The sequence below is a fragment of the Cetorhinus maximus genome, chromosome 6 (genome assembly GCF_964194155.1).
Source record: "Cetorhinus maximus chromosome 6, sCetMax3.hap1.1, whole genome shotgun sequence".
Classification (NCBI taxonomy): domain Eukaryota; kingdom Metazoa; phylum Chordata; class Chondrichthyes; order Lamniformes; family Cetorhinidae; genus Cetorhinus; species Cetorhinus maximus.
Genome location: NC_135884.1, coordinates 153,781,481 through 153,807,570, shown reverse-complemented (window position 1 = coordinate 153,807,570; position 26,090 = coordinate 153,781,481). Strand labels below are relative to the sequence as shown.

General features: G+C 45.6%; 1 protein-coding gene across 3 annotated transcripts in view; it reads right to left on the bottom strand.

The window, feature by feature from the left end:
- Positions 1-6,700: 6,700 nt before the first annotated feature.
- ca7 (carbonic anhydrase VII) overlaps positions 6,701-26,090 on the bottom strand; it is a 39,479-nt gene continuing 20,089 nt past the window's right edge. For 2 of the 3 annotated variants that reach the window (XM_078542997.1, XM_078542999.1), the window contains 3 exons: positions 25,345-25,407; positions 21,879-22,034; positions 6,701-7,045 (listed from right to left, as the gene is read on the bottom strand). In XM_078542997.1, coding sequence (XP_078399123.1) covers positions 6,920-7,045; positions 21,879-22,034; positions 25,345-25,407 — 345 coding nt within the window. In that variant the 3' untranslated portion in view covers positions 6,701-6,919. The remainder of the gene's footprint in view (positions 7,046-21,878; positions 22,035-25,344; positions 25,408-26,090) is intronic. The other variant, XM_078542998.1, reaches the window with a different exon arrangement.

The following is a 26,090-nucleotide window of genomic DNA, read 5'->3' as shown; positions in this document are numbered from 1 at the left end:
GAATTCTGGGGGTGGGGGGGTGGGCATGAAGAGGGCAATCAGGGTGTCGGGGGAGAGGCCAGAGGGGGAGGGAGGACCAGAGGCTTTAAGGACTGGAGGGGGGGGAACGACACCCCCAGTCACAAGGGGGCTCTGGTTGGGGCTACACCCCCGCCCCACTTCCTGCTCGAGATCCAGGCCCGTTGATTTCCCAGCTTTCCCCACACCAGGGGCAGAAATTTTAGGATGGCAAGTGGGCGCGTGCCCGACCCAATCAGAAGCGAAAGTGCGTGGGATGAGGTTGGGCGAGGGTCCTGACATCATCCCGTGCCTGTGTGATATTCTGGTGGGCAGGCACACACAATGGTCAGAAACACACCCGCCGACAGTAAAGAGGCCTGTCAAGGTCAATAAAGCTCCAATTGTCTCCGATGTTTCATGGTCTGTCCAGCCTTACGGTTGGCGGATGGGCAAATCGGCCAGGCCGGCTTTGCATTTTTCATGAAGCCTCAGCCAAGGGCGGGATTAGGTTTCCGTTATTAAATTTTTAAAAAATGTATGGACGGGATTTTTATCATGTATATGTTCAGATTGTGGTGCTTGGACATTTTTTTCCTGATTTTACCAACTTTATTTAACTGTTTTTAAGTCTTCGGCTCCCTGTTGGAGTTGTAGAGAACCTTGGTGAGGCCACAGCTGGAGTACTGTGTGCAGTTCTGGTCACCACATTATAGGAAGGATGTGATTGCACTGGAGGGGGCGCAGAGGAGATTCACCAGGATGCTGCCTGGGATGAAACATTTAAGTTATGAAGAGAAGTTGGATAGACTTGGGTTGTTTTGGTTGGAGCAGAGAAGACTGAGGGGCGACCTGATCGAGGTGTACAAGATTATGAGGGGCATGGACAGGGTGGATAGGGAGCAGCTGTTCCCCTTAGTTGAAGGGTCAGTCATAAGGGGGCATAAGTTCAAGGTGAGGGGCAGGAGCTTTAGGGGGGATGTGAGGAAAAACTTTTTTACCCAGAGGGTGGTGACGGTCTGGAATGTGCTGCCTGGGAGGGTGGTGGAGGCGGGTTGCCTCACATCCTTTAAAAAGTACCTGGATGAGCACTTGGCACATCATAATATTCAAGGCTATGGGCCAAGTGCTGGTAAATGAGATTAGGGAGGTAGGTCAGGTGTTTCTCACGTGTCGGTGCAGACTCGATGGGCCGAAGGGCCTTTTCTGTGCTGTGTGATTCTGTGGTTCTGTGAAGGCAGCTCTCTGCCTACATTCAGTGCTCGCCTGCATCCACATCAGCGCCTACCCTCCTCCCGCCCCCACCTCGGCAGAGCTGAGCATTTCAGTGCGTGCTTCACTCTGGGCAGGCCATTAATTGGCCGGTCAGTGTGAAATCGCGGTCAGGGGCCAATCACGGTCAGCAGTCCGTTCCCCGGCCGATCCCAATCGTGTCTGTCCGCCAACCTAAAAATCCTGCCCCAGGTAAATCCTCCCACCAGCCTGAAAATTGAGGCTGGGTGGGAAACGACCCTCAAGTGTTAAGGGCCTCAAATGGGGCAAGGGCAGGCTTCCAGTCCGAGGTCTTGCCCGCTCCAGTGTAAAATTGCAGCATGGTGGGGATGGGCAGGAACCCGGAGGGAATGCCATTCCTTCAATTTCACACTGCCCCCCCGCACCCACCCCCCCCCACCCGCCCCCGCTTGTCTAAAAACCCACCGGTGGGGGATGTGTAAAATTCCGGCCTATGTTGCAGGTATTTTGGGTTTGAATTAATTTACCACTTTGCAGGATCTCGGGACATCCCAGAGCATTTCTGATACATAGTCACTGTGGTAATACAAGAAACTGGGCACATTGCTTCCTACATTACAACAAAAGACAATTGGTGTACAGCAAGATCCCACAAACAGCAATGAGATAAATGACCAGATAATCTGCTTCAGTGACGCTGGTTGAGAGATCAATATTGAGCCGGGGCACTGGGGAGAAGTCTCTCGCTCTTCTTCGGATAACTTCTTTTCTGCAGCTGGGACAGCAGTTGAATCACATTGTCTCATCCAAGAGACGGCATCTCTGACAGTGCAGCACTCGCTCAGGACTGCACTGGAGTTTGAGGCTCGAGTCTCTGGAGTGGGGCTTTGATCCACAACCTTCTGACTCAGAGGTGAGACTGAGATTGTTCTGCAGATTATGCTGCAGTGTGCCAAGGTCACTGTCCTGTTGCGAGTTCCTGGATTATAAATGGATGATCAGGCAATGCCAAGCAGGTATATGGAGAAGTAATGAAATAAGAAACCCATCTAAGGACAAACTAATCACACGTGAAGAGTTCACACCGCAGCTCGATTTCCCCAAGTAATTGTGTAAATGGAAGGTCAGGAAGGAGAGAGTGAAAATAATCATTGTATTTATTTCTATTAATCGCTGTGCTTCTTTCTCTCTTGCATTGTTTTAACAAAAGACAAAATACAACTATAATTCGACTGAATCGCTTTATTATTGAACAACTGTTCAATCTAATAAATTACAGGCATGGAAACTGGTCGATTAAAAACAGAATCGCCACAATCAGCCACTTTTAAATGACTCGAAACTGAGAACAGATCCCGAGTCCCGCGAGATTCTTCAGGCTACGGTATAGACATTAACTAATTCTTTTTACCACTGTATACTCTAGTCCGTATAAGATAACAATTTTAAAAATGTATTCAATGGGATGTGGTTATTGCTGGCTAGGCCAACATTTATTGCCCATCCCTAATTGCCCTTGAGAAGGTGGTGGTGAGCTGCCCTCTTGAACCGCTGCAGTCCGTGTGGTGTAGGTACATCCACAGTGCTGTTAGGAAGGGAGTTCCAGGATTTTGACCCAGCGACAGTGAAGGAACGGCGATATATTTCCAATATGGTGAGTGGCTTGGAAGGGAACTTCCGGGTGGTGGTGTTCCCATGTGTCTGCTGCCCTTGTCCTTCTAAAGGTAGTGGTCGTGGGTTTGGAAGGTGAGTTGCTGCAGTGCATCTTGTAGTTGGTACACACTGCTACTAATGTGCGTTGGTGGTGGAGGGAGTGCTGAGTAGCTGGGTTGCTTTGATGTGCATGCAGTCAAGCACTTGAGTGTTGTTGGAGCTGCACTCAATCAGGCAAGTATACAATGCATTGAGCATGATATGCAATGATTTTGGACAGTCAATGATGCCTAATGAGTGATATAACCACAGACTAATGCTAGGTGAAGAGGTGCATGGGCAGTCCCAGAGGATAGTTTCGCATAGATTGTGCTGTAACTACATTTGAGTGTGAACTAAAATTTATCGAGTTCCCTTGTCTGTTTGGGGGAAGAGGTCACGTTGACACTTGGATGTGGAGAAGCAAGAGTTTGACCTGTCATGGATTTGGCATTGTAGGTTAAGCCTGAGATTGGTATCTACAATATATGCTGTCCCCATTCACACATCACTGGCATGTATTGCCCAGCCCTGTTTGCAGGACCTTCACCTTGAACCATTGCTGTCACGTTTATAGTAGGTTTGAGGGAATGGAGTTTTTATGAAATCATTTCAGAGAGAAGTTAACAGTCAACGACATTGGCATGGGTCTGGAGTCACGTATAATAGGCCTAGGGTGCATAAGGACAGCAGATTTCCTTCCCTAAAGGACATTAGTGAATCAGCTACTTTTACTGAGGCCAGATTTTGTATTTCACAGATTTTTTTCATCAGATTTGAACTCTGAAACTCCCCAGGGTAGAATTTGTATTCTTATTCTCTGTGGCGGGCAGAGGTAATGTTTTCGCCCCTGTTTGTTAGTCTGTTTGTCTATAAGCAAACAATATACCTCAGAAAATAATAACTGGATTTCAACAAAACTTGGTACGCAGATATGGTATGTCCCAAGGAAGAACTGATTAATTTTTGGCAAAGATATAGATCGAAATCTGGATCCTGGGATTTTTAAAAAGTATCTATTAACATTGGGAGATGGGCGTGAATTGACCTTTTTTTAAAGAGTGTTATGATTTAGAATGTTGTTTGACTTAGAATATTATGGATTGTCTCTGCTGCTATGGTGGAACTTGTCACAGCTTTCAAAATGTGAGCAGAGTTTTCAGAGCAGGTCGTTTGATGTGGATTGGCCTGAAGCTTCCCCTCAGGTGAGATAAAAGTTCTTAATAAAAATATTTCGTTTTTCAGCTTTGTAGTTACAGAACATCAACCAGGCAGGGAAAAACCTCAAGTAAGAGCTGCACAATTGTAATAACATTGAGTTTACACAGCGTAGTGGAGGTATGCACTCTACCAAGTGCCCCTTTTCCTGTCTTTCACTATTTCTGCAGGAGGTATTTTAAGAGTAGATGAAATTGAGATTGATGTGTAATGGTAAATAGCCACAAACTGGGTTCTAACAGTCTGGAGACAAGGCTGGATTCAACCTACAACTTTGGCGCAGTGAGAGACACTTTACCTCTACGTGCCCACACCCTTGATTGGATAATATTCTTTCAATGGATACTAGTGACATCTATCGTCCAATGTGTAAACTGGTACATGGTATTAGTATTCCATTGACACAGGGGACCTGAGCAGATCGGCAACATTGTGCTGATCGTATGGCTTTAATCAGAGAATCACCACATTTAAAACCTCACCTGGGTCTTGACTACCCTGGACAGAAAGCGAAAAGAGAAAATAGTTCATACGATTAGAAGATAAACACAAGCGTGTGTGTGTGTGTGTGTGTGTGTGTGTGCACGCCTAAGTGGGGCATGGGCAAGGGGTGGGGAGCCTATGGCCCATGGGCCAGATCCGGCCTGTTGCTCAAGTGTTGTGTGTAGAGTCTGAATATAGTAATAGATCTCTCTATTGCCTAGATGACATTGGCCGGGATTTTCCGTGCCCTCTGGCGGCGGGTTTGTTTGGTGGTGTGACCGGACAATATGGCAAGGCGGCCAAAATATCGGTTTCATGACGTCGTGAAACCAGTTTGCAATTGTCCGCTCAGCCTGCCGATGGCGCGCCACGTTCCCTACCATTGGGCGCTGGGAACCTCTTAATGATATTACAATAAGGCCTGCCCGCCCACATCGGCGGGAAAGCACGCCAATGTGTTTCACAACAGCATATATAAAAGGTGTGCACCTGGTGAGCTGCACTTGGCTCGGGACTTCGAGGTTTGTTTGCCTACCTTGCTTCGGTCAGCGCTCGCAGTCATCAGCGCCAGGCCTCTCAGACAGCACTACATCACTTTTAGGGGGTGCTCTACCTATCAGATCAGCCATATGTTGGTGGCTTTTCAATGGCTGCAGGGCTGGGTCTTGCTTGGGGAAGGGGGAGAAGTGGCCCCAGGCAAAGCAAGAGGCTGCAGGACGAGGGAAGGAGGGTATCCCAGGGTGTGTGTGGGGGCACATGTTGATCTGAGCAAGTGGCCTCAAGATGGCAAGGGTTGAGGAGGCAGTCTCCAGAGGAGATGAGGCCAGATGGAGATGTGAGGGTATGTGTGTGACAATGGGTGGTGATGTCCCTTGAGTTGGCAGTGAGTGAGATGCCAGTGAATGTGTGAGTTTAGATTGATGAGATGTTTGCCATACCCTGGCTGGACAGATGAGATCATTCATCCTCTATCTGCATTGGATGGCCAACCTCTTCTGTGCAGCATTGGCACTGACCACTACTGCCATCGCCTAGCAGGCCAGAGGGGTAATGTAGCTGCCCCTCCTGCGGCCAGAGCGGGGGTAGAGGACATCACAGCGGAGCCTCCACGGCATCCAAAGGGCACTCGAGGGCCGCAGTCCTCTTGCCTTTCAGGGCCATGGCCTCTTTGCTGCAGTCCTAGGCTGGAAGCGCTGAGCCCAGCTGTACTTTAAATGTGGTGCCTGGCATGATGAAGCGGCGAGGTGATGGCGTGGCAGGCGAATCAGAGCCCGCCTGGCATGGAAACAGCGAGTATCCTGTAATACATGATGAATGTGGTGGGCTTGGGATGATACGCTGTGAAAAGCCACCATTGCAGCCGGTGGGACAAACAGTTTCTCCCACCCGCTAACGGCACTTATTGTGAATCCGGGATGATTCTGCTCTTTGTTTTTTTTTTGTCATCTCAGTCTCTGTTTATACTGAGATGTGTACAAACTCATCATGACAGCACGGCTGCTCGTTTGTGTCCGTAACTGACCACAGCGGTGCGTGAAAACAATGAAGTCCCGGGTGAACTTTAGGACAGCGTTAGACTTTTGGGTTGGGAAACTTGCCATCCAATTTAAACAAAGGAATACTCCAGGAATGCTGAGAAACATTATGGTTCCTGTTCTGTGGGAAGAGCTCAAATCAGCAGATTACAAGTTGACAATGCAGTTTTACAAACTAAAGTTCCACCCACACTGTTGGCGTGTGTCCGTGCACGCGTGTGTGTGTGTGTGTGTATATATATATATATATATATATATATGTGCGCGTGCAGCCAGCAATTGATTTTGTCTGTGTTTGAATGGCCCGTGATAAGAAAATGGTTCACCACCCCTGCCTTAAACTAATTCCAGATTTCAATATTGATCCCAAAACAGCTCCAAGTGAGAATTCACAGGAGAGAACAGAAACCTTTACACATGTACGTGAACTCTGTCTGTAATGGGCAGCATGGAACATCAAGAAATAAATTTACTACAGAGAGTGGGGGGGTGGGGGGTGGGGGGTAGAGCCCCCCACCCCCCACCCCGCCCGAGTAGGATACCAATCTGATGCCACAGCCAACAGAGACATTCTATATTTTATACCCAGGAATAGGTGAGGAGGGATTCGGTTAGGTGTTGATATAATGAGGGGTAGGGATGACAAGTCAACTGGCCTGTTTTCCATTCAGTCTGTCTTGTTCCCCAGTTTGCTCCATTCTTTCCCCGCAGGTATGTTGTCTTCGGTTGTGATCAGGATTTCGGTGCAAGGTTGGCTAAAGCTACAATTTAAAGGAAGCAAGGACTGTTCTCCCCTTGAGGGGCTGAGGAGGCCGGAAATTATCCACCATCGGCTGCTTCTCAGAGTCTTCCTCTCCCGAGAACAGGAGCATTCGGAACTTGTCCATCTGCGTGTGGGAGAAATGCACATTTTCACACAAAGGGCGGTTAGCAGTTTGTAACTTTCTTCCACAGAGGATAACCCATGTCAGTTTGGTTAATCATTTTAAATCTTGATCAACAGATTTTTGCTGGGACAGGTATATGGAGATAAGGTGGATGGATAAAGTTAAGATAAAGATCAGCCATGAACGCATTGAATGGCAGAATTAACGGAATGGTCTCCTCCTGTTACTATCACAACAAAGCGATTGAAGCCCCACTCGCACATAACCCAGACCAACAGCCTCAGTGCAGCACTGTTGCAGATACCATCACTCGAATCAGACATTAAACTTTCCAATTTTCGCAAAACGTCCCTTGCACGACTCTCTGGAGTGGGATTTGAAACATGAGCTTTTGATTCACATGGAGCGTGCTACCTACCGAGCCATGGTTGACAAGACCAATTAAAGTAATCCTTTAATTAGCCAGGCATAACCTCCAAAATGAGGGGCTTTGGGAGGCAGGAGGAGGTTAAATACAAATTTGCTGATCAATGTACTAAAGGAAGCCCAGGTGTTTAGTGTTATTTCGACTTCTCCATGTCTGACATTTGGACAACTTAATCCAAGGCTGAAGTTTACCAGCACTGCTCTGGCCAAATGCCAGGGTCAAGTTGAAGTGGAACTAATTTATACGCCTGATTTATAACACTGAGCAGCAGGAAGGAATGCACATCTCAGACACACAGGCATAGACATCCCACATACACCACACGCTGCACACACACACACACACACACCCCCACCCACACGTTCTTCTGCATCACAATCCCATTTATCCACCTTCACTCCATATTCCCCAATATACCCTCAGCAACAAAAACTTATCAATCTCAGTTACTTTCACTGACACTGTACCAGGTTTTTAATTTCTGAATTTAAATTCTCAAACTGCCCTGGTGAGATTTAAACTGACAGTTTTTGGATTATTAGTCCATTTACTCATCACTGTGGATTCAAGTGATGACTCATTTTGGCCCACTCCCCACTTCTAACACTCCCACACTCGTGCATGGAGCTGTGCAAAATCAGACTGATGGACTAACTTGTGTATTTTTCATCATTTATATGCTAAACTTGCTGCAAGGGTAAACCCAGGGACTGTCTGAATTAACCTCTTCATCACAACTGAACATCCTTCAATCCATCACCAGCTTTCAGAAATCACAGTGCAGCTCGTTAAAGATCCAAGCTTCTGGCAGAACCTGGCCCTGTAATTCCTGCTTTCCTGCAGTAACAATTTACGATGAGGTAGGGTTAACAACCAGTGCTCCCGTTAAGGTGGGTGGGCTGAGGATGCACAACCATCCAAAACACACCACACAGTTCCACTCACAAGCTGCCCATTTAAGATACCGTGCACGTGCAGAGTGCAAAACAATTTAACCATGTTTGGGGAGATCCAAAACAAAACACAATTACCTGGAAAAACTCAGCAGGTCTGGCAGCATCGGTGGAGAAGAAAAGAGTTGACGTTTCGAGTCCTCATGACCCTTTAGCAGAACTGAGTATAGTTAGGAGAGGGGTGAAATATCACTGCTTGCTTGTCCCTACAACCACACCCCACCCCCAACTTCTCTCCCCCCACACCCCTCCCCCCCCCCCACCTTAAACCAGTTATATTTCACCCCTCTCCTAACTATACTCAGTTCTGCCGAAGGGTCATGAAGACTTGAGACGTCAACTCTTTTCTTCTCCGCCGATGCTGCCAGACCTGCTGAGTTTTTCCAGGTAATTCTGTTTTTGTTTTGGATTTCCAGCATCCGCAGTAGTTTTTTGTTTTTATGTTAGGGGAGATGGTGGCTTTGTGGTAACGTCACTGGACTAGTAATCCAGAGGCCCAGGCTCTGGGCACATGGGTTCAAATCCCACTACAGCAGTTGATGGAATTCAAATTCAGTTAATAAAACCTGGGATATAAAACTAGTCTGACAACTATCATCGTGTTGTAAAACCCATGAGGTTCACTAATGGGAAGGACATCTGCCATCCTTAGCTGGTCTGGCCTCCATGTGACACCAGACGCACAGCAATGTGGTTGATTCTTAACATGTCCTTGGTCTAGCTCAAGGGCAATTCGGGATGGGCAACAAATGTTGGCCTTGTCAGTGACGCCAACAATCCAATAAAAAAAATTAAATAGACCATGCACAAACAAAGATATTAGACAGGACATTGTTGTCAACGCCTCCAGGATTGTCCTGAGAATCTCTAATCTCCATGGGCCTTGCCACAGCAAAACCATCGGGACATAAAAATAAGTGTTTGTGTTTACATTTCCCTTTAACAATTTGTGTATTAGTTAAAAAAAATTGGAGCTGGGATGATTTTTGACTGTCAATCAGTAACGACGAATCAGTTCCCAGCTTGGGAAAGCTAGTCATTGGGATGATTGACATAGCAGGAAATCAATGATGGGACTGTAGGCAGGACAGTTGGAGATGGGAGGTCATGTGATGAAACCCTCATCAACCACACAACCGGAGCTGGCAACCCTAGGAATAGGTCGCAGGGGACAATACAAAGACGTAAAGCTCTGGGATTGCCTAAGAAAAGGCTGTCCCCGACATTCACTTCATTCATAACATTTTGTCCCCTCTCCTCTTCATGAAAGCCTGGGCTCTTGCGAGCATTTAAGCTGCCATTCTGAGGGCAGTGATCTTCATCGGGCTATCTGACTTGGTGATATTTAGTCAGTGCTACCACCCTTTGTGTTCACAGCACAGACCATGGGGTTCAATTCCTCACACTCATCATCATCTTCACCAAAGCCCATCAACATACCTTCTGTTCCTTGCTCCCTTGTCTGTTTATATAGCTTCCCCTTAAATATACCTCCACCCTTCCTTGGAGTAGTGATCTCAACATTCTGACCACTCTCTTGGTAAAGAAGTTTCTCCTGAATTCCCTATTGGATTTTTTTAGTGACCATCTTATATTTATGGCCCTCGGTTCTGGTCTCACCTGCAAGTGTTCTCGACATCTAACCTATCAAACATTTTTAATCTTAAAGACCTCTATCAGGTCACCCCTCAATCTTCCCTTCTTTTAAGAAAAGAGTTCCAAGTCTGTTCAATCTTTCCCAAAAGGTGTAACACCTCACTTCTGGTATCATTCCAGTAAATTATTTTTGTAATAAAAACAGAAAGCTCTGGAAACACTCAGCAGGTCAGGCAGCATCTGTGGAGAGAAAGAATTAATGTTTTGCGTCAATGACCTTTCAATGACCATGCTTTTGTATTAGAATTCACTTTTGTACCTGCCCCAGTGCCTCTACCTCCTTTTAAAAAAAAAATATGGAGGTCAGGTGACTTCGCTGTACTCCAAGTGCAGTCTAACCAAGATTTAATACAACTCCTCTGCTTTAACCGGGGAAGGATTAGAAGTTTCTTTGATCGTGGTGGCCATAGGTCATGTTTTCTATATCCTCTCCCTCAGGAATCACCCGTGAGAGTTTCTGGACACCGGGGTGATCCAGGGCAAACACGTCTGCAGTAAGTGTCCACGGCTTGAGGACCTGCAGCTTGAGGACCTTTAGCTCAGACTCATTGAGCTGGAGGCTGAGCTGCAGACACTGTGATGCATCAGGGAGGGGGAAAGTTACCTGGACACCTTATACCAGGACACGGTCACACCCCTTAAGATAGGGTCTTCTGATTTATCATTGACAGGATGGTGAGTGAGGCAGGCAAAGGGATTGAGAAGGTAGAAGAGGAGGAGCCTCAGCCTTTCAGATTCAAGGTATTCACAGTTCATATGGATGAAAGTGGGGGTTGCAGGGCGGATGACCATAGCATTATGGTACAGGAAGTCATTCAAGCGGGGGAGTCAATAGGAATGTAGAGGAAGGTAGGGGGCAGTATAGTCAAGAGGATAGACACTGTTCTCTGCAGCCAAGAGCAGGAGTCAAGACGGCTATGTTGCCTGCCTGGTGCCAGGGTTCAGGACATCTGCTCTGGGCTAGAGAGGAATTACAGTAGGGAGGAGGGGGATTCAGTTGTCCTGGTCCACGCTGGTACCAACAGCATGGACTGGACTAGGAAAGAGATTCTGCTTAGAGATTATGAGCAGCTAGGGGCTAAATTAAAAAGCAGAACCTCAAAGGTAATAATCTCTGGATTATTACCTCAGCCGCAAGCAAATTGCATAGGATAAATCAGATTAAAGAGTTAAATGCATGGTTCAAAGATTGGTGTGGAAGAAATGGGTTTTGATTCATGGGGCACTGACATTAGTACTGGGGAAAGTGGGAGCTGTACCATTGGCCTTCACCTAAACCAGCTGGGACCAGTGCTCTGGTGAGTCATATAACTAGGGTGGTAGAAAGGGCTTTAAACTAAATAGTGGGGGGAAGGCATCATGTAACAGCAGATGTGGTAGATCAAAGGGAAACAAGAAGGTAATAGAGCAGGGTAGCAACTTGGGTAATGATAACCAGAGCATGGCAGGGAGGGATAGAGAGAGAACAAACAAATATCAGAGACTATAAAAATGGCAAAAAGACAGAGTTAAAGGCTCTCTATCTGAATGTGCACAACATTTGTAACAAAATGGAAGACTTGTTAGCACAGACAGAAATAAATAGGTATGACCAGATAACCATCACAGAGATATGGTTACAGAGTGAGCAAGGCTGGGACCTAAATATTGAAGGATATTTGATATTTTGAAAAAAATAGGAAGCTAGGAAAAGGTTGTAGGGTAGCTCTGTTAACTAAACATGTCACTAGTATAGTATTGGCCTTGGCTTGAAAGAGCAAGATATAGAATCAGTTTGGGTAGAGATAAGAAATAGGAATGGTAAGAGGTTACTTGTAGGGGTAGTTTATAGGCCCCGTAGCAGTAGTTACACTGTAGGACAAGGTATACAGTAAGAAATAACTAGGCCGTGTAAGAAAGGTATTGTAATAATCATGGGTGACTTTAATCTACATGTAGATTAGGCAAATCAGATCAGCAAAGGTAGCCTGGAAAATGAGTTCATAGAAAATACAATTTCTTAGAGCAGTGCATTCCAGAGCCAACCAAGGAACAGGCTATTCTGGACCTGGTAATGAGCAGCGAGACAGGATTAATCAATGACCTCATGGTAAAGGAACTTTTAGGTGACAACAATCATAACATGACAGAATGTCATGTTCAGTTTGAAGGGGAGAAGTGTGGGTCTAACACTAGTGTTTTAAGCCAGAGTAAAATGAATTATAATGATATGAAGGTAGAGTTGGCTAAAGTAAACTGGGAAACTAGGTTAAAAGGTATGACAGTACAGATGCAGTAGCAGACTTTTAAGGAGATATTTAATAATTCACAACAAAGACTCTTTGAGAAGGATGCATCATTCATAGCTGAATAAGAAAATTAAAGATAGCATCGAATTGAAAGGAACACTGTAAAAATCTGCAAAGATTAGTGGTAGGTCAGAAGATTGGTCAGATTTTAAGAACCAGCAAAGAATGACTAAAAATCTAATAAAGAGGAAAAATAGAATATAAGAGCAAGCTAGTAAGTAAAATAAGTATTGAAATAGGAAAAGAGGAACTAAAGTTCGTGTTGGTCCTTTGGAGAGAGTGTGGGGAATTAATAATGGAAAACAAGTAAATGGCAGAGGCATTGACCAGGTATTTTGTACCTATCTTCACTGTAGAAGACTTAGAAAACTTCTCAAAGATACTTGAAAATCAAGAGGTGGATGGGAGGGAGGAACTTAAATAATCACAATCACTAGTGAAAAGGCAGTGGGAAAACTATTAGACCAAAAGGCTGACAAGTCCCCAGGACCTGATGGGGTGCATCCTAGGGTCTTAAAAGAAGTGACTGCAGAGATGGTAGATGCATTAGGTATAATCTTCCAACATCCCTGTAGATTAGAAAATAGTTAATGTAACACCTTTATTCAAGAAGGGAGGGAGACAGAAAGCAGGAAACGACAGGTCAGTTAGCCTAACATCTGTCATGGGGAAATTTCTAGAATCCATTATTAAGGAGGTTATGGCAGGATACTTAGAAAATCATAATGGGATCAGGCAGAGTCAACACGACTTTGTGAAAGGGAAATCGTGTTTAATCAATTTATTTGAAGTTTTTTTTTTGAGGAAGTAGCAAGCGAGGTGGATGAAGGGGAACCTTTAGATGTGGTGTACTTGGATTTCCAGAAGGCATTTGATAGGGTACCACGTCAAAGGTTACTACACAAGATAAGAATACATGATGCAAGGAGTAACATATTAGTATGGATAAAGGGTTGGTTAGCTAACAGGAAGCAGAGTGTAGAGAATAAATGGGTTATTTTCAGGTTGGCAAGCTGAAACTAGTAGAGTGCCAGAGATCAGTGTTGGAGCCTCAACTGTTTACCATCTACATCTATGAAGGGGCCGAATGTATGATAGCTAAATTTGCTGATGACACCAAGACAGGTAGGAAAGTAACTTGTCAAGTGGAAGTAGAGAGTCTACAAAGGGGTATAGACAGGTTAAGTGAATGGGCAAAAAATTGGAAGATGGAGTATAATGTGGGAAAATGTGAACTTGTCCACTTTGGCAGGAAGAATAGAAAAGCAGTATATTATTTCAATGGAGAGATTGCAAAACTCGGTGGTACAGAGGGATCTGTGTGTCCTGGTACATTATTCATAAAAAGTTAGTATGCAGGTACAGCAAGTGATTAGACAGGCAAATGGAATGTTGGTGTTTATTGCAAGGGGAATGGAATATAATAGTAGGGAAGTTTTACTGCAGCTGCACAGGGTCTTGGTACAACCCTATCTGGAGTAATGTGTATAGTTTTGTTCTCCTTATTTGAAAAAAATATAATTGTATTAGAAGCAGTTGAGAAGTTTCATTTGACTTATTCCATGGTTGAGGGGATTATTTTATGAAGAAAGGTTAAACAGGTTGGGCCTCTGTCCATTGGAGTTTGGAAGAATGTGAGGGACCTTATTGAAACACTATCCTGAGGGGACTTGATAGGGTGGATATCGGGAGGATGTTTCCCCTTTTGGGAGAGGCTAAAACCACAGTTTAATAATAAGAGGTCTCCCTTTTAAGGCGGAGATGAGGAGAAATTTTTTCTCTGAGGGTCGTTAGGTATGTAGTGGAGGCTGGGTCATTTAGTTTATTCAAGGATGAGTTAGGCAGATTTTTGATTGACAAGGGAGTGAAGGGTTATGGGGGTGGGGGGTAGACAGGGAGGTAGAGCTGAGAGCACAACCAGATCAGCCACGATCTTATTGAATGGCGGAGCAGGCTCAAAGGGCTGAATGGCCTACTCCTGCTCCTAAGTCCTATGTTCCTCTGTGATAGTAGTGAGAGATTTATCACCCACTGAAGAAGAATTTCTTTACTCAGAGGGTGGTGAATCTTTGGAATTCTCTACCCCAGAGGGCCGGATGCTCAGTGCTGGAGTATGTTCATGACAGAAAACTATAGATTTCTACATAGTAAAGATATCAAGGAATATGTGGATAGTGCAGAAATTAGCATCAAGGTCGAAGATCAACCATGATCTAACTGAATGGTGCAGCAGGCTCGAGGGGCCGAATGGCCTACTCCTGCTCCCATTTCTTATGTTCCTATGAGCCAGTGGTTGGGAATTCTTTAAACTTGCCGCGAGATTCGATGGAGCAATTAGAATAAACACCCAGCAGAGGTCTGGAAACACCAGTTATAGCCAAATTAACAAACAGTCCTTAGAATGTTTATTCTTTGGGGATTATGACCAATGGGCTTTCAGAATGGCTTATTTTGTGATCGAGCATTAATTCAGAATATTTTCTTTGAGAATATAAAAGAAGTGTGAGCCCCTTTAAAATAATGGAGAGAAATTGTTTCCAGTTGTGGGTGAATCCAGGACAAAGGTCAGTTAGGGCCCTCCCCCCTCTCCACCATCCCTCTTAGATGGGGCTCCCAGACAGGAACACCCCTCCCTGCCCCCAGACAGGGTCCTCTCTCCCCTCCCCAGACACGACCAGCTCTCCTAAGGGGGCCCCAAGACAAGCACAAGCCTCCCCCCCATCCAAACAGCTCCCAAACAGGGCTTCCCCAAGACCCAGGGGCCCTGATTTTTCCAGTGGGCTTTGGATCCCCAGTATTGGGATCACTTGCTGGTCCTGAAATGCACCCTCTGGGACCCCTGGTCCAATTAGGGATGGCAGGCAGGCTGCAACAAAGTGGGGGGGGTACCAATCGGAGTGCCCGAGGCTGTGGGAGGTCAGCAGGCCCCACCAGGAGAGGTAGGCACTGCTGATGCAGGTGGGAGACCTCAGGATGGAGAGACACTTTGAAGAATTATAAAATTGTTGAAATCAAGTGTGGCCACAGCCACCAAGACATCATTGTGGAGGGAGAGCCTGTGCCCGTGGCTGTGACCCTCGGACCCCCACGCCTCTGAGGGGGAGGTTCGAAAGGACACGCTGATGGACCCCTGGCCTGCCATCAGGAGGCTGCCTCTACAAGAGCTGGTGGGCCCTGCACACAATGGGGTTGAGGTTTGGTGGGGGGGAGGGGAGGCTGGGGGGTGGAATGTGGGGTGGGGGCACTGCTCCAATGCCAGTAAGATTCTATCAGAAAATGTCCTCTAATTGCATCATAATTGGCCGCCCGCCTTACTGGTGATAGCTGCCGACTTGCTTCTCAGACTACCGCTAGGCAGATACCCGGAGGCCGGAATGTGATGGGAGCTGCCCTGTCTCACCGCCCCCACCCCCCCTCACTTTTCTGCCCCCCCCCCCCCCCCCCCCCCCCCCCCCACCCCACCCCCCCGCCACCACTCTCTCCACAGGGCCTAGAAAATTAAGCCCACAGACACGGAAAGAGTCCCATTTCGAGAGCACCTTTCACTATCACAAAACGTCCCAAAGCATATTACAGCCAATGAAGAATTATCTGAAGCACAGTCACTGTTGTAACGCGGAAGCTGATGGATACAACAGGAAGTTTGATATTTTCATGGGAAAGAAGGGAGGACAGAGATTGAGAATGAGAGGACAGATTTAAAGTAATTGGCAAAAGAAGCAACGGCGACATGAGGAAAATTCATCTTCACGCAGTGAGTGGTTAGGATCAGGAACGCGCTGCCCGAATGTGTAGTGGAGGCAGGGCCAATCGAGACATTCAGGAAGGAATTGGATTATAATCTGAAAAGGAAGAATGTGCAGGGTTACAGGGAGAAGGTGGGGGAAGGGCACTAAGTGATTTGCTCCTTTGGCGAGCCAACATTGACATGATGGGCTGAATAGCTTCCTTCTGTGCTCTAACCATCCTATGATTCTGAGAGATACGGAGGTGGGGGGCGGGCAGGGTGGGAGGAGGTAATTAGAGTGGGAGTATGAACACAAGCAATAAACCAATTGGGCCAAGGCCTATTCCTGTGCGTAAATTCTATTTTGTGCAGAGAGTATGACAGAAACAATAGAATGACAATCAGACCTCCCGCAGATTAACAACGAGGGAGGAGAAATGAAAAGACAAATCAGAGCAGCGTGAAAGAATGGTGCCAGACTGCATGCGTATAGGAGACTTAAAAACTGTGAGTCACAGAATGGCACAGAACAAGGGCAAAGACAATGGACTGGGATTTCTAACAACAGTTGTTCTGGTCTGCAGCCTAGGGCAAGGTGAAAAGGAAACAGATCATCTCCCACACACTGAAGCAATACCTGCCGCTGTATCACCGCTACATAAAAGAGTTTAACTCTTTGAGCTTTAGTCGGCAGCAATGTTTCCAGCTCAGTGTCTGCACTCAGTGTCTTAATTCAGGGTGTCAGTGTTCTACAGAGAGTGGAGTGGAGTGAACCTGGGGGTGAAAAGCGCCAGCGGAGCTTCTCAGTAAAAGCCTAAGGGTCGAGGCCCGGATCGAGCCAGTCGGAGCAGCAGCTAACCCCAGCGGCTAACCCCAGCGGCTAACCCCAGCGGCTAACCCCAGCGGCTAACCCCAGCGGCTAACCCCAGCGGCTAACCCCAGCGGCTAACCCCAGCGGCTAACCCCAGCGGCTAACCCCAGCAGGAACCCCAGCAGCTAACCCCAGCAGCTAACCCCAGCAGCTAACCCCGCCACAATTCAAAATGGCTGACGAAAGTGACATCAGCGCAAAGCAGAGAGCTGATTGGTAGGCAGTGGGTAAGTTGTTTTTCTCCACTTTAAAGCTACATTAAGGAAAGGTCAGAGTTCTAGCTTTTTTTTTAGAATGAAAGAAGCTTAAATAATTTTCTACTTGACTTAAATTTAGGGTAAGGGTATTTTAACTAAAGGTATGGCAGGGGAGCTCAGTCCCGTGTGTTGCACGGCCTGCAGTATGTGGGAAGTCTCGGATGCTCCTAGCAGCCTGGATGACCACATCTGCAGGAAGTGCCACCAATTTGACCAGCTTGAGCGCTGGGTTTCGGAGCTTGAGTGTCAGCTGGAGACACAGCGGCGCGTCCGCACGTTTTTAGATGTGGTCACCCCACAGCTTAAGAAGGTCATCCATTCCCTCTCTGACTGCACTAACAGTCAGAAGAAGGGAGGAAGGCAGATGGTCAGGAAAGCCTCAGAGTGCATCTCACTCAAGAACAGTATTTATGTGTTGGAAAACGGTGAGAGTGATGGTTCCTCTGGGGAGAGCAGCCAGAGCCCATCTGCACAAGGGGGGACGAGAAAGAGAGGAAGAGAAATAGCGGTAGGAGACTCAATAGTGAGGGGTACGGACAGGCGTTTCTCTAGCCGCAGACGTGACTCCAGGATGGTGTGTTGCCTCCCTGGGGCCAGGGTCAAGGATGTCACTGAACGGCTGCAGGGCATCCTGAAGGGGGAGGGCGAACAGTCAGAGGTGTTGGCTCACATTGGTACCAACGACATAGGTAGAAAGAGGGATGAGGCCCTGAAACAAGAATTTAGGGAGCTAGGTAGCAGATTGAAAAGCAGGACCTCAAAGGTTGTAATCTCTGGATTACTTCCAGTGCCACGCGCTAGTGAGTATAGGAACAGGCGGATAGAGCAGATTAATGCGTGGCTGAAGAGTTGGTGCAGGTGGGAGGGCTTTATATTCCTGGATCACTGGGTCCATTTCTGGGGAAGGTGGGACCTGGACAAGTCCGACGGGTTGCACCTGAACTGGAACTGAAGGGGTGTTGCTAGTGCTGTTGTTGGGAGTTTAATTTGGCAGGGGGATGGGATACAGAGTGGAGGTATAGTAGGGGGTGAGGTACAGACAAGTATAGAACAAAAAACAAGTCAGTCTGGAAGGCAGAGTGCATATAGCCAAGTTAAGGCACAAGAGAGCATAGCAAGGCAAGATGGCATTTATTTTAATGCAAGGAGTTTCGTGAGTAAGACATATGAGTCGAGGGCGTTGATTAACACTTGGGAATATGATATCATTGTAATCACGGAGACATAGTTGAGGGAGGGGTGGGACTGGCAGCTCAATATTCCAGGGTATAGAATCTTCAGGCGAGATGGCCGGGTGTGGGGGTGGGGGGTTGTAAAAGAGGAGGTTGTGTCGCAATATTGATCAAGGAATCAATTACTGCAATCGGAGGGATGATATCTTAGAAGATTCCTCAAATGAGGCCATATGGATAGAACCTAAAACAAAAAAGGGGCAATAACATTGCTGGGAGTGTACTCCAGACCCCCAAACAGCCAGGGAGAGATAGAAGGGCAGATATGTTGGCAAATGTCAGAGAAGGTAAAATAATAGGGTAATAACAGTAGGGGATTTCAACTTCCCCAATAGTAACTGGGATAGGCAAAGTGTGAAAGGCTTAGAGGGAGCAGAATTCTTAAAGTGCATCCAGGAGAGCTTTCTGAGCCAGCATGTAGAAAGCTCTACAGGAGAAGGGGCGGTACTGGACCCAGGTTTAGGGAACAAAGCCAGACAAGTGATAGAAGTGTCAGTGGGGGAACATTTCAGTGATAGTGGCCATAATGCTAAGATTTAAAGGTAGTTATGGAAAAGGAAAAAGATGGGCCATAAATAAAGGGGAAGGGCGATTTTAATATGATAAAACAGGATCTGGCCAAAGTGGACTGGATGTCGAGGAATGTACAGGATTGGATAAGGAAAAATAGGAAAGCTTATGGTAGATACCGAGGGCTCAAAACAGCGGAAGCCCTAGGAGTATAGAAAGTGCAGGGGGAACTTAGAAAGAAATTAGGAGAGCGAAGAGGGGGCATGAACAAAATACTGGTGGGTAAAATAAAGGAAAATCCAAAGGCATTTTATAAGTACATTAGGGGCAAGAGGATTCCCAGGGAAAGAGTAGGGCCCATTAGGGACCAAAGTGGCAATCTGTGTGAGGAGCCGGAAGACGTAGCTGAGGTTTTAAATAAGTACTTTGCATCTGTATTCACTATAGAGAAGGATGATGCAGAAGTCAGGGAGGGGGACTGTGACACACTTGAACAAATCAGCATTGAGAGGAAGAGAGATATTAGAGGTTTTAGCGGGCTTAACAGTGAATTAACTCCCAGGCCCAGATGAGATGTGTCCCAGGCTGCTGTGGGAGGTAAGGAAGGAGATTGCAGGGGCCCTGACAGTAATTTTCAAATGCTCTCTGGCCACAGGAGAGGTGCCAGAGGACTGGAGGACAGCTAATGTGGTACCATCATTCAAGAAGGGTGGTAGGGATAAACCAGGGGACTATAGGCCGTGAGTCTAACTGGTAGTGGTAGGGGAATTTTTGGAACAAATTCTGAGGGACAGAATTAATCTCCACTTGGAGAGGTAAGGATTAATCAAGGATAGTTGGCGTGGCTTTGTCAGGGGGAGATGATGTCTAAAAAATTTGACTAAATTTTGAGGAGATGACTAAGTGTGTAGATGAGGGTAGTGCAGTTGATGTGGTCTACATTGACTTCAGTAAGGCTTTTGACAAGGTACCACATGGGAGACTGATCAAGAAGGTAAGAACCCACGGGATCCAGGGTAATTTGGTAAATTTGATCCAAAATTGGCTTAGGGGCAGGAGGTAGAGGGTGATGGTCGAAGGTTGTTTTTGTGACTGGAAGCCTGTGTCCAATGGTGTACCACAGGGTTTGGTGCTGGGTCCCTTGCTGTTTGTAGTGTACATTAATGACCTAGATATGAATGTAGGAGGTATGATCAGTAAGTTCAGAGATGACACGAAAATTGGTGGTGTGGTAAACAGCGAGGAAGAAAGCCTTAGGCTATAGAATGATATAGACGGGCTGGTCAGATTGGCAGAACAGTGGGAAAATGCTAGAGTCCATTATTAAGGAAGAAAAAGCAGGTCATTTAGAAAAGCTTAATGCAATCAAACAGAGTCAACATGGTTTTGCGAAAGGGAAATAATGTTTGACAAATTTGCTAGAGTTCTTTGAGAATATAACAAGCAGAATTGATAAAGGGAAACCAGTAGATGTAGCGTATTTGGATTTACAGAAGGCATTCAATAAGGTGCCACATAAAAGGTTATTGCACAAGATAGGAACTCACGGTATTGGGGGTGATGTATTAGCATGGATTGACGATTGGTTAACACAGAAGACTGAGTCAGGATTAATGGGTCTTTTTCAGGTTGGAAAGACGTAACTAGTGGAGTGCAACAAGGATCAGTCCTAGGGCCTCAATTATTTACTATCTATATTAATGACTTGGAGGAGGGGGCAGAGTGTAATGTATCCAAATTTGCTGAAGATACAAAAATAGGTGGAGGGCATGTTGTGATGAGGTCATAAGGAATCTGCAAGGGGATATAGAGAGGTTGAGTGAGTGGGTGAAAACTTGGCAGATGGAATTTGATTAGGAAAGTGTGAGATCATGCACTTTGGTAGGAAGAATCAAAAGACAGACTATTATTTAAATGGAGTGACATTCCAAAAACGTGCAGCACAGAGGGATCTGGGTGTTCTTGTGCATGAAACACAAAAAATTAGCATGCAGGTGCAGCAAGTAATTAAGGCGGCAAATGGAATTTTGGCCTGTATTGCTAGGGGATTGGAGCTTAAAAATAGGGAAGAGGAGGTAGATAGATTTTTGAAATATCGGGGAGTTGAGGGCTATGAGAAGCTGGCACGAAAGAGGAGTTAAAGCCTGGGGCAGATCAGCCATGGTCTTATTGAATGGCAGAGCAGGCTTGAGGGGCCGAATGGCCTACTCCTGCTCCTAGACCTTATGTTCTTATTATATTTTTAAATGCAAGCACAACTTTGACTGAAAAAGCCAGAAACCTGCTATTGCTTGGAGTAAACTATTTTGAATTCATCACCAGAAACCTCCATTTCTCTTCAGTGCAACACTTCCAATGACCATCTTGAGGAACTAAGGTAATAGTTATTTCTCGGATTCTTCTATTGGTGCATGGTATCTTTTTTTTTTGTAATTACCTTTTCCCTTGTGCGTGTCTTGAATGAATGAGGAGTGGGTGTTGTTGTGTTTTCCATTTTGGGTATTGAGAAAAATAAATGTTTATTCTTTGTTTTAATTTAAATTTATTAGAAATTAGGGCTTGTGCCTGCTCTTGAAAATCACAGCACTCAAGGGCTTAAAATACTACTTCTTTAAAACACATCTTGATGCAGGCAGTTGGGAGGTGGAAAGAGCAGGAACCATCCTACCATCTCTTCCCTATCTGTAACAAGGGACCTATGATAATGGTTTCAGGCTTCCCAATATTTATTTTGAGGAATTTCTACTCAACTGGTACTGGGTGTTGGACAATGACAAGTCAGAGAGAGCATAGGGCTGGAGAGAGCTGGTGGTAAGGTCAAGCTGGGTGTCTACATATGGAACCTTTCCTACCCGGAGTCTCCAGGACAATTCTGGAGAGTTGGCAACCCCTAGTTACATGAGGTCACTCACCTGCTTCTCAGACACTCTGATGGGCTCCCTGAAGATAATCCATGTCACGCTCTCGTAGAGTGGAGGGGTGGTCAGAGAGCCTGGGTACGTCCAGTAATCCCTGCATTTTGGCAGGAGACATTGTGGGTCAAAGTCCTTAAACTGGGCCTTTGTTTCCTGACAAGAGATTAATACAGTTTCCACGTCAAAAATGGCCAGCTCAGGTAGGAGAGAGGTCTAGCCTCATTAATTCAGCTCAGTATTTATCAGATTAACAATAATTGTACATAAGAAATAGGAGCAGGAGGTGGCTGTTTGTCCCCTCGAGTCTGCTCAATCAATCAATCATTCAGTAAAATCATGGCTGCTCTTCTACCTCAATTCCACTTTCCCGCCCTATCCCCATGTCCCTTGATTTCCTAATGTCCAAAAATCTACCAATCCTAGTCATAAATGCACTCATCGAATGAACATCCGCAGCTCTCTGGGGTTGAAGATTCCAAAGATTCACAATTCCCTGAGTGAAGAAATTTCTCCTCATTTCAATCCTAAATGGTCAATTCCTTACCCTGACACTGTGCCCCCATGTTCTAGATTCCCCAGCCAGGGGAAACAATATCTCAGCGTCTACCCCATGAAACCCCTCCAGAACCTTGTATGTTTCAATGACATCACCCCCCCTTCTTCTAAACTTCAGAGAATATAAACCCAAATTGCTCACTCTCCTCATAGGGCAAGCCTCTCATCCCAGAATCAGTTTGGTGAAACCTGTAATAGGAGTGGGAGACCAAAGTAGGAGATAAGGAGACCAAAGCTGTGTAATGTCACATCAATTACATTGTTAAGGTTTGTTAATGTCAATTACATTGTTAAGGTTAAGAGAAATAGTTGATGTGTATTAATTGTCTTTGAGCATATATAAATAGCGGATAATTAATTTAATTAACCAAGTTTTCTCTGGAAGTTTTTTTGTTACAGTACCCTTTTAAGGGTCTGACAGCCCTGTTAATGGTTTTTTGTTTGGTTAAAAGAAAATAGCATATAACTAGGGGATACCTGGGACACTGGGTTGTGTGGGAGAAGAACTATGAGACTGAACAAGTGAATAAATTCTCTCAATAAAGAAAAGCTCTGTTTTGGTTTTGGCTTCACCAATTGGATTGGATCCTATTAACAAGCTGTGCACTGTCCTCCAGGTGTGGTCTCACCAAAGCCCTATATAATGGTAGCAAGAGTTCCTTACACTTGTACTCCAAACACCTTGCAATAAAGGCTTACCTAACATTTGCCTTCCTAGTGGCTTGCTGTACTTGCATCAAAATTTGAAAAATAATTGTGAGCTTCTATCATGCTCCTTTTTAGTTCAGCTCTCGCTCAAGTCCTCTTACTAATGAATGAGAAGTCATGGGTTTGAAAACTATAATTCAGACCAACATTTCAACACGGTATAGCTGAGGAGGAGGTGCTGTACTTGTGATCAATATGACACTTTGAATAGCAGCAAGGGTTTCTTGCTTAAACAGATTAACTGGTCATTTATCTCAACATTTGTGGAACTTTCTTGTCTATTTCGCCTGCAATAATGATCACTGTCTTTTTTTTTCAAACATTTATTTGCAGAATGTGGGTGTCACTGGCAAGGCAACTGAGAGCCTTGCTGAGCCAAAGGCTCTTTCAGTGCTGTAGGATTCTACATTTCTGCGATTTATTAGCCATTCCATAGTTGCCTTGAGAAGGAGAGAGTGAATCCTTCTTCTTGAATCTGTGTGTTAATAGTTTGTTACGACTGTCTTGCTCAGCCACTTCAGAGGGTAGTTAAGAGTCAATCATGTTAGTGTGGGATTGGAGCCACATCTAGGCCCAGACTAGGTTAGCATGACAGGTTTCTTTCCCTAAAGAGCATTCATGAACCTGTTGAGGGCTTTACAAAAATTACCATGGTCAATTTTACTGAAACCATCATTTTCACAAACCTGTCACAAGAATATGGGAACAGGAGGTGGTCATTCAGCCTTTTGAGCCTGTTCCACCATTCAATGAGATCACTGCTGACCAGTGATCTAACTCAGTCTACCCACCCCCCACCCACTTTGTCCCATATCTCTTAACACCTTGAGAGAACAAAAACCTATCAATTGCAGATTTAAAATGAACAGTTGGTCTATAATCAACTGCCAATTTGGAAGAGAGTTTGAAATTTGTACCAATCTGTTTATAGAAGCGTTTCCTAATTTCAGTCCCAAAGGTTCTGGGGATACTTGGAGTCCAAGTATCATTCTGCTAATTGTACCTTGCACTCTCCTCCTCTGGGGTCACGTAACATGAAACCTAATGGATGAACTGACCAACTCATCACAGGTTTGCTTCCCCAAATACTCCACTGGTGTATTTGAAGGTGTGGGGGTGGTGAGGACACGCAAAATAAAATGGCTGGGCCAACCCAATGCCTTCCTGCCCACCCCCAACCTGTTCCCCATGGTGGGATGGGTAAGGCATTAGGCAGCCTGCCCACCCTTAGGCCTATTTATGCCCTTAAGTTGCCAATTAACTGGTAAAGCTTAAAGGGTAAAGGCAGGAAGGAAGAGGTGGGGGATACCTCCTTTGGGTTAAGTGTTACTCAATCAGTTAACAGGCCATCGGCGAGCCTTCCCCCAGGGTCCAGGACCCCAGAGCGGAGGTCCTGCCTGCCAAGAGTTGCCGCAGCCAATCAGAGGCTGGCGGCTCTTCAGCACTCACCAGTGCCACTGGGGAGGTGCTGGCTGCTGCCGGTACTACATCTATGGAGCCCTCAGATTGAGGAGGGACCTAGGCAGAGGTGATGGCAGGAAGAGAGGTTGTGGGGAGGGTTTTGCGGGGATGGTGGGCGGCAGCAAGGACTGCGGGGTGGCTCTCAATGGCTCCCCTTTCTCAATGTTCCCTAAAACTTACCAAAGTTGCTAAAGTTTTAGTCACTTGTACCGATCTCTCCTGCCTTGGATCTTTACCAATTTTTGTATGAATACATCCTCGTAAAGCACATTGGGGCATTTTACTGCATTAGGGACGCCATGTAAATGCAAGTTGTTGTTGTGGGAAACTAAACCATCCCAAAGGTATGGATTCAACACAACTGTATTACAGTTTGAGCTCCAAAACAACCTGTTATTTGATGCATATGATAAACATTCATAAAATCTGTTAAGCCTGTTCTCAAAACCCAACTAGTTCACGAATGTCCTTTGAGGGAGTAAACTTGTGATGAGTTGGTCAGTTCATCTGCTAGGTTTCATCTTATGTGACTGACTCAATGAAGTGGCCTAACAACCCACTGCTGTAAAATTAATTGCTACCAAGAGAGTCCCCAGCACTTTTTCATGGCAATTAGAGTCAGGCAATAGACAAAATGGTCATAGAAAACATCAATAAATCATTGCAAAACCAACTGAAAGCTGTACTATTCCTCTATTCGGGGCAGAGGGACTGGCCCTTTATGGACTCCCAATCTTACCTTGAATTTAACCATGTACAAGGCATCTGTTAATCTGTGCAGGTTGACATGTTTATCTCCAGTCTTAAAGAGAGAGGAGAAATTTCAAAATATGACTATATTAGATTGGTTAAGAGTATCTCTGATAGAATTACATGTAATTTAAAGCACAAAAACAGGCCATTTGACCCAACTGGTCCATGCTGGTTTATGCTCAAAGTGAATGTACTCCCACCCACTCTTCAACACACCCCCATCAGCATATCCTTCTATTCTTTTCTCCCTCAGGTGTTTATCCAACTGCCCCTTAAATGCCTCTATGCTATTTGTTTCAACCACTCCCTATGAAGCACGTTCCACATTCTCACCACGCTCTGGGTAAAGAAGTTTCTCCTGAATTCCTTATTGGATTTATTAATTAGTGACTCTTATATTTATGGCCCCTAGTTTTGGTCTTCTTTACAAAGGTCAGCATCTTCTCTATATCTACCCTAACAACCTAACAAACCTCTGCAGAATTTTAAAGACCTCTTTCAGGTCACCCCTTAGCCCCAGCTTGTTAAATAAAAACAGAAAATGCTGGAAAACCCAACTGGTCTGGCAGCATCTGTGGAGAGAGAAACAGAGTTAACGTTTTGAGTGTGTATGACTCTTCTTTAGGACGGTTAAATCTTTCCCAATAATTATAGCCAGGTAGATGCCAGTGTTGTAGCTGTACTGGAACAGCTTGGCTAGGGGCGCGGCAAGTTCTGGAACACATGTCTTCA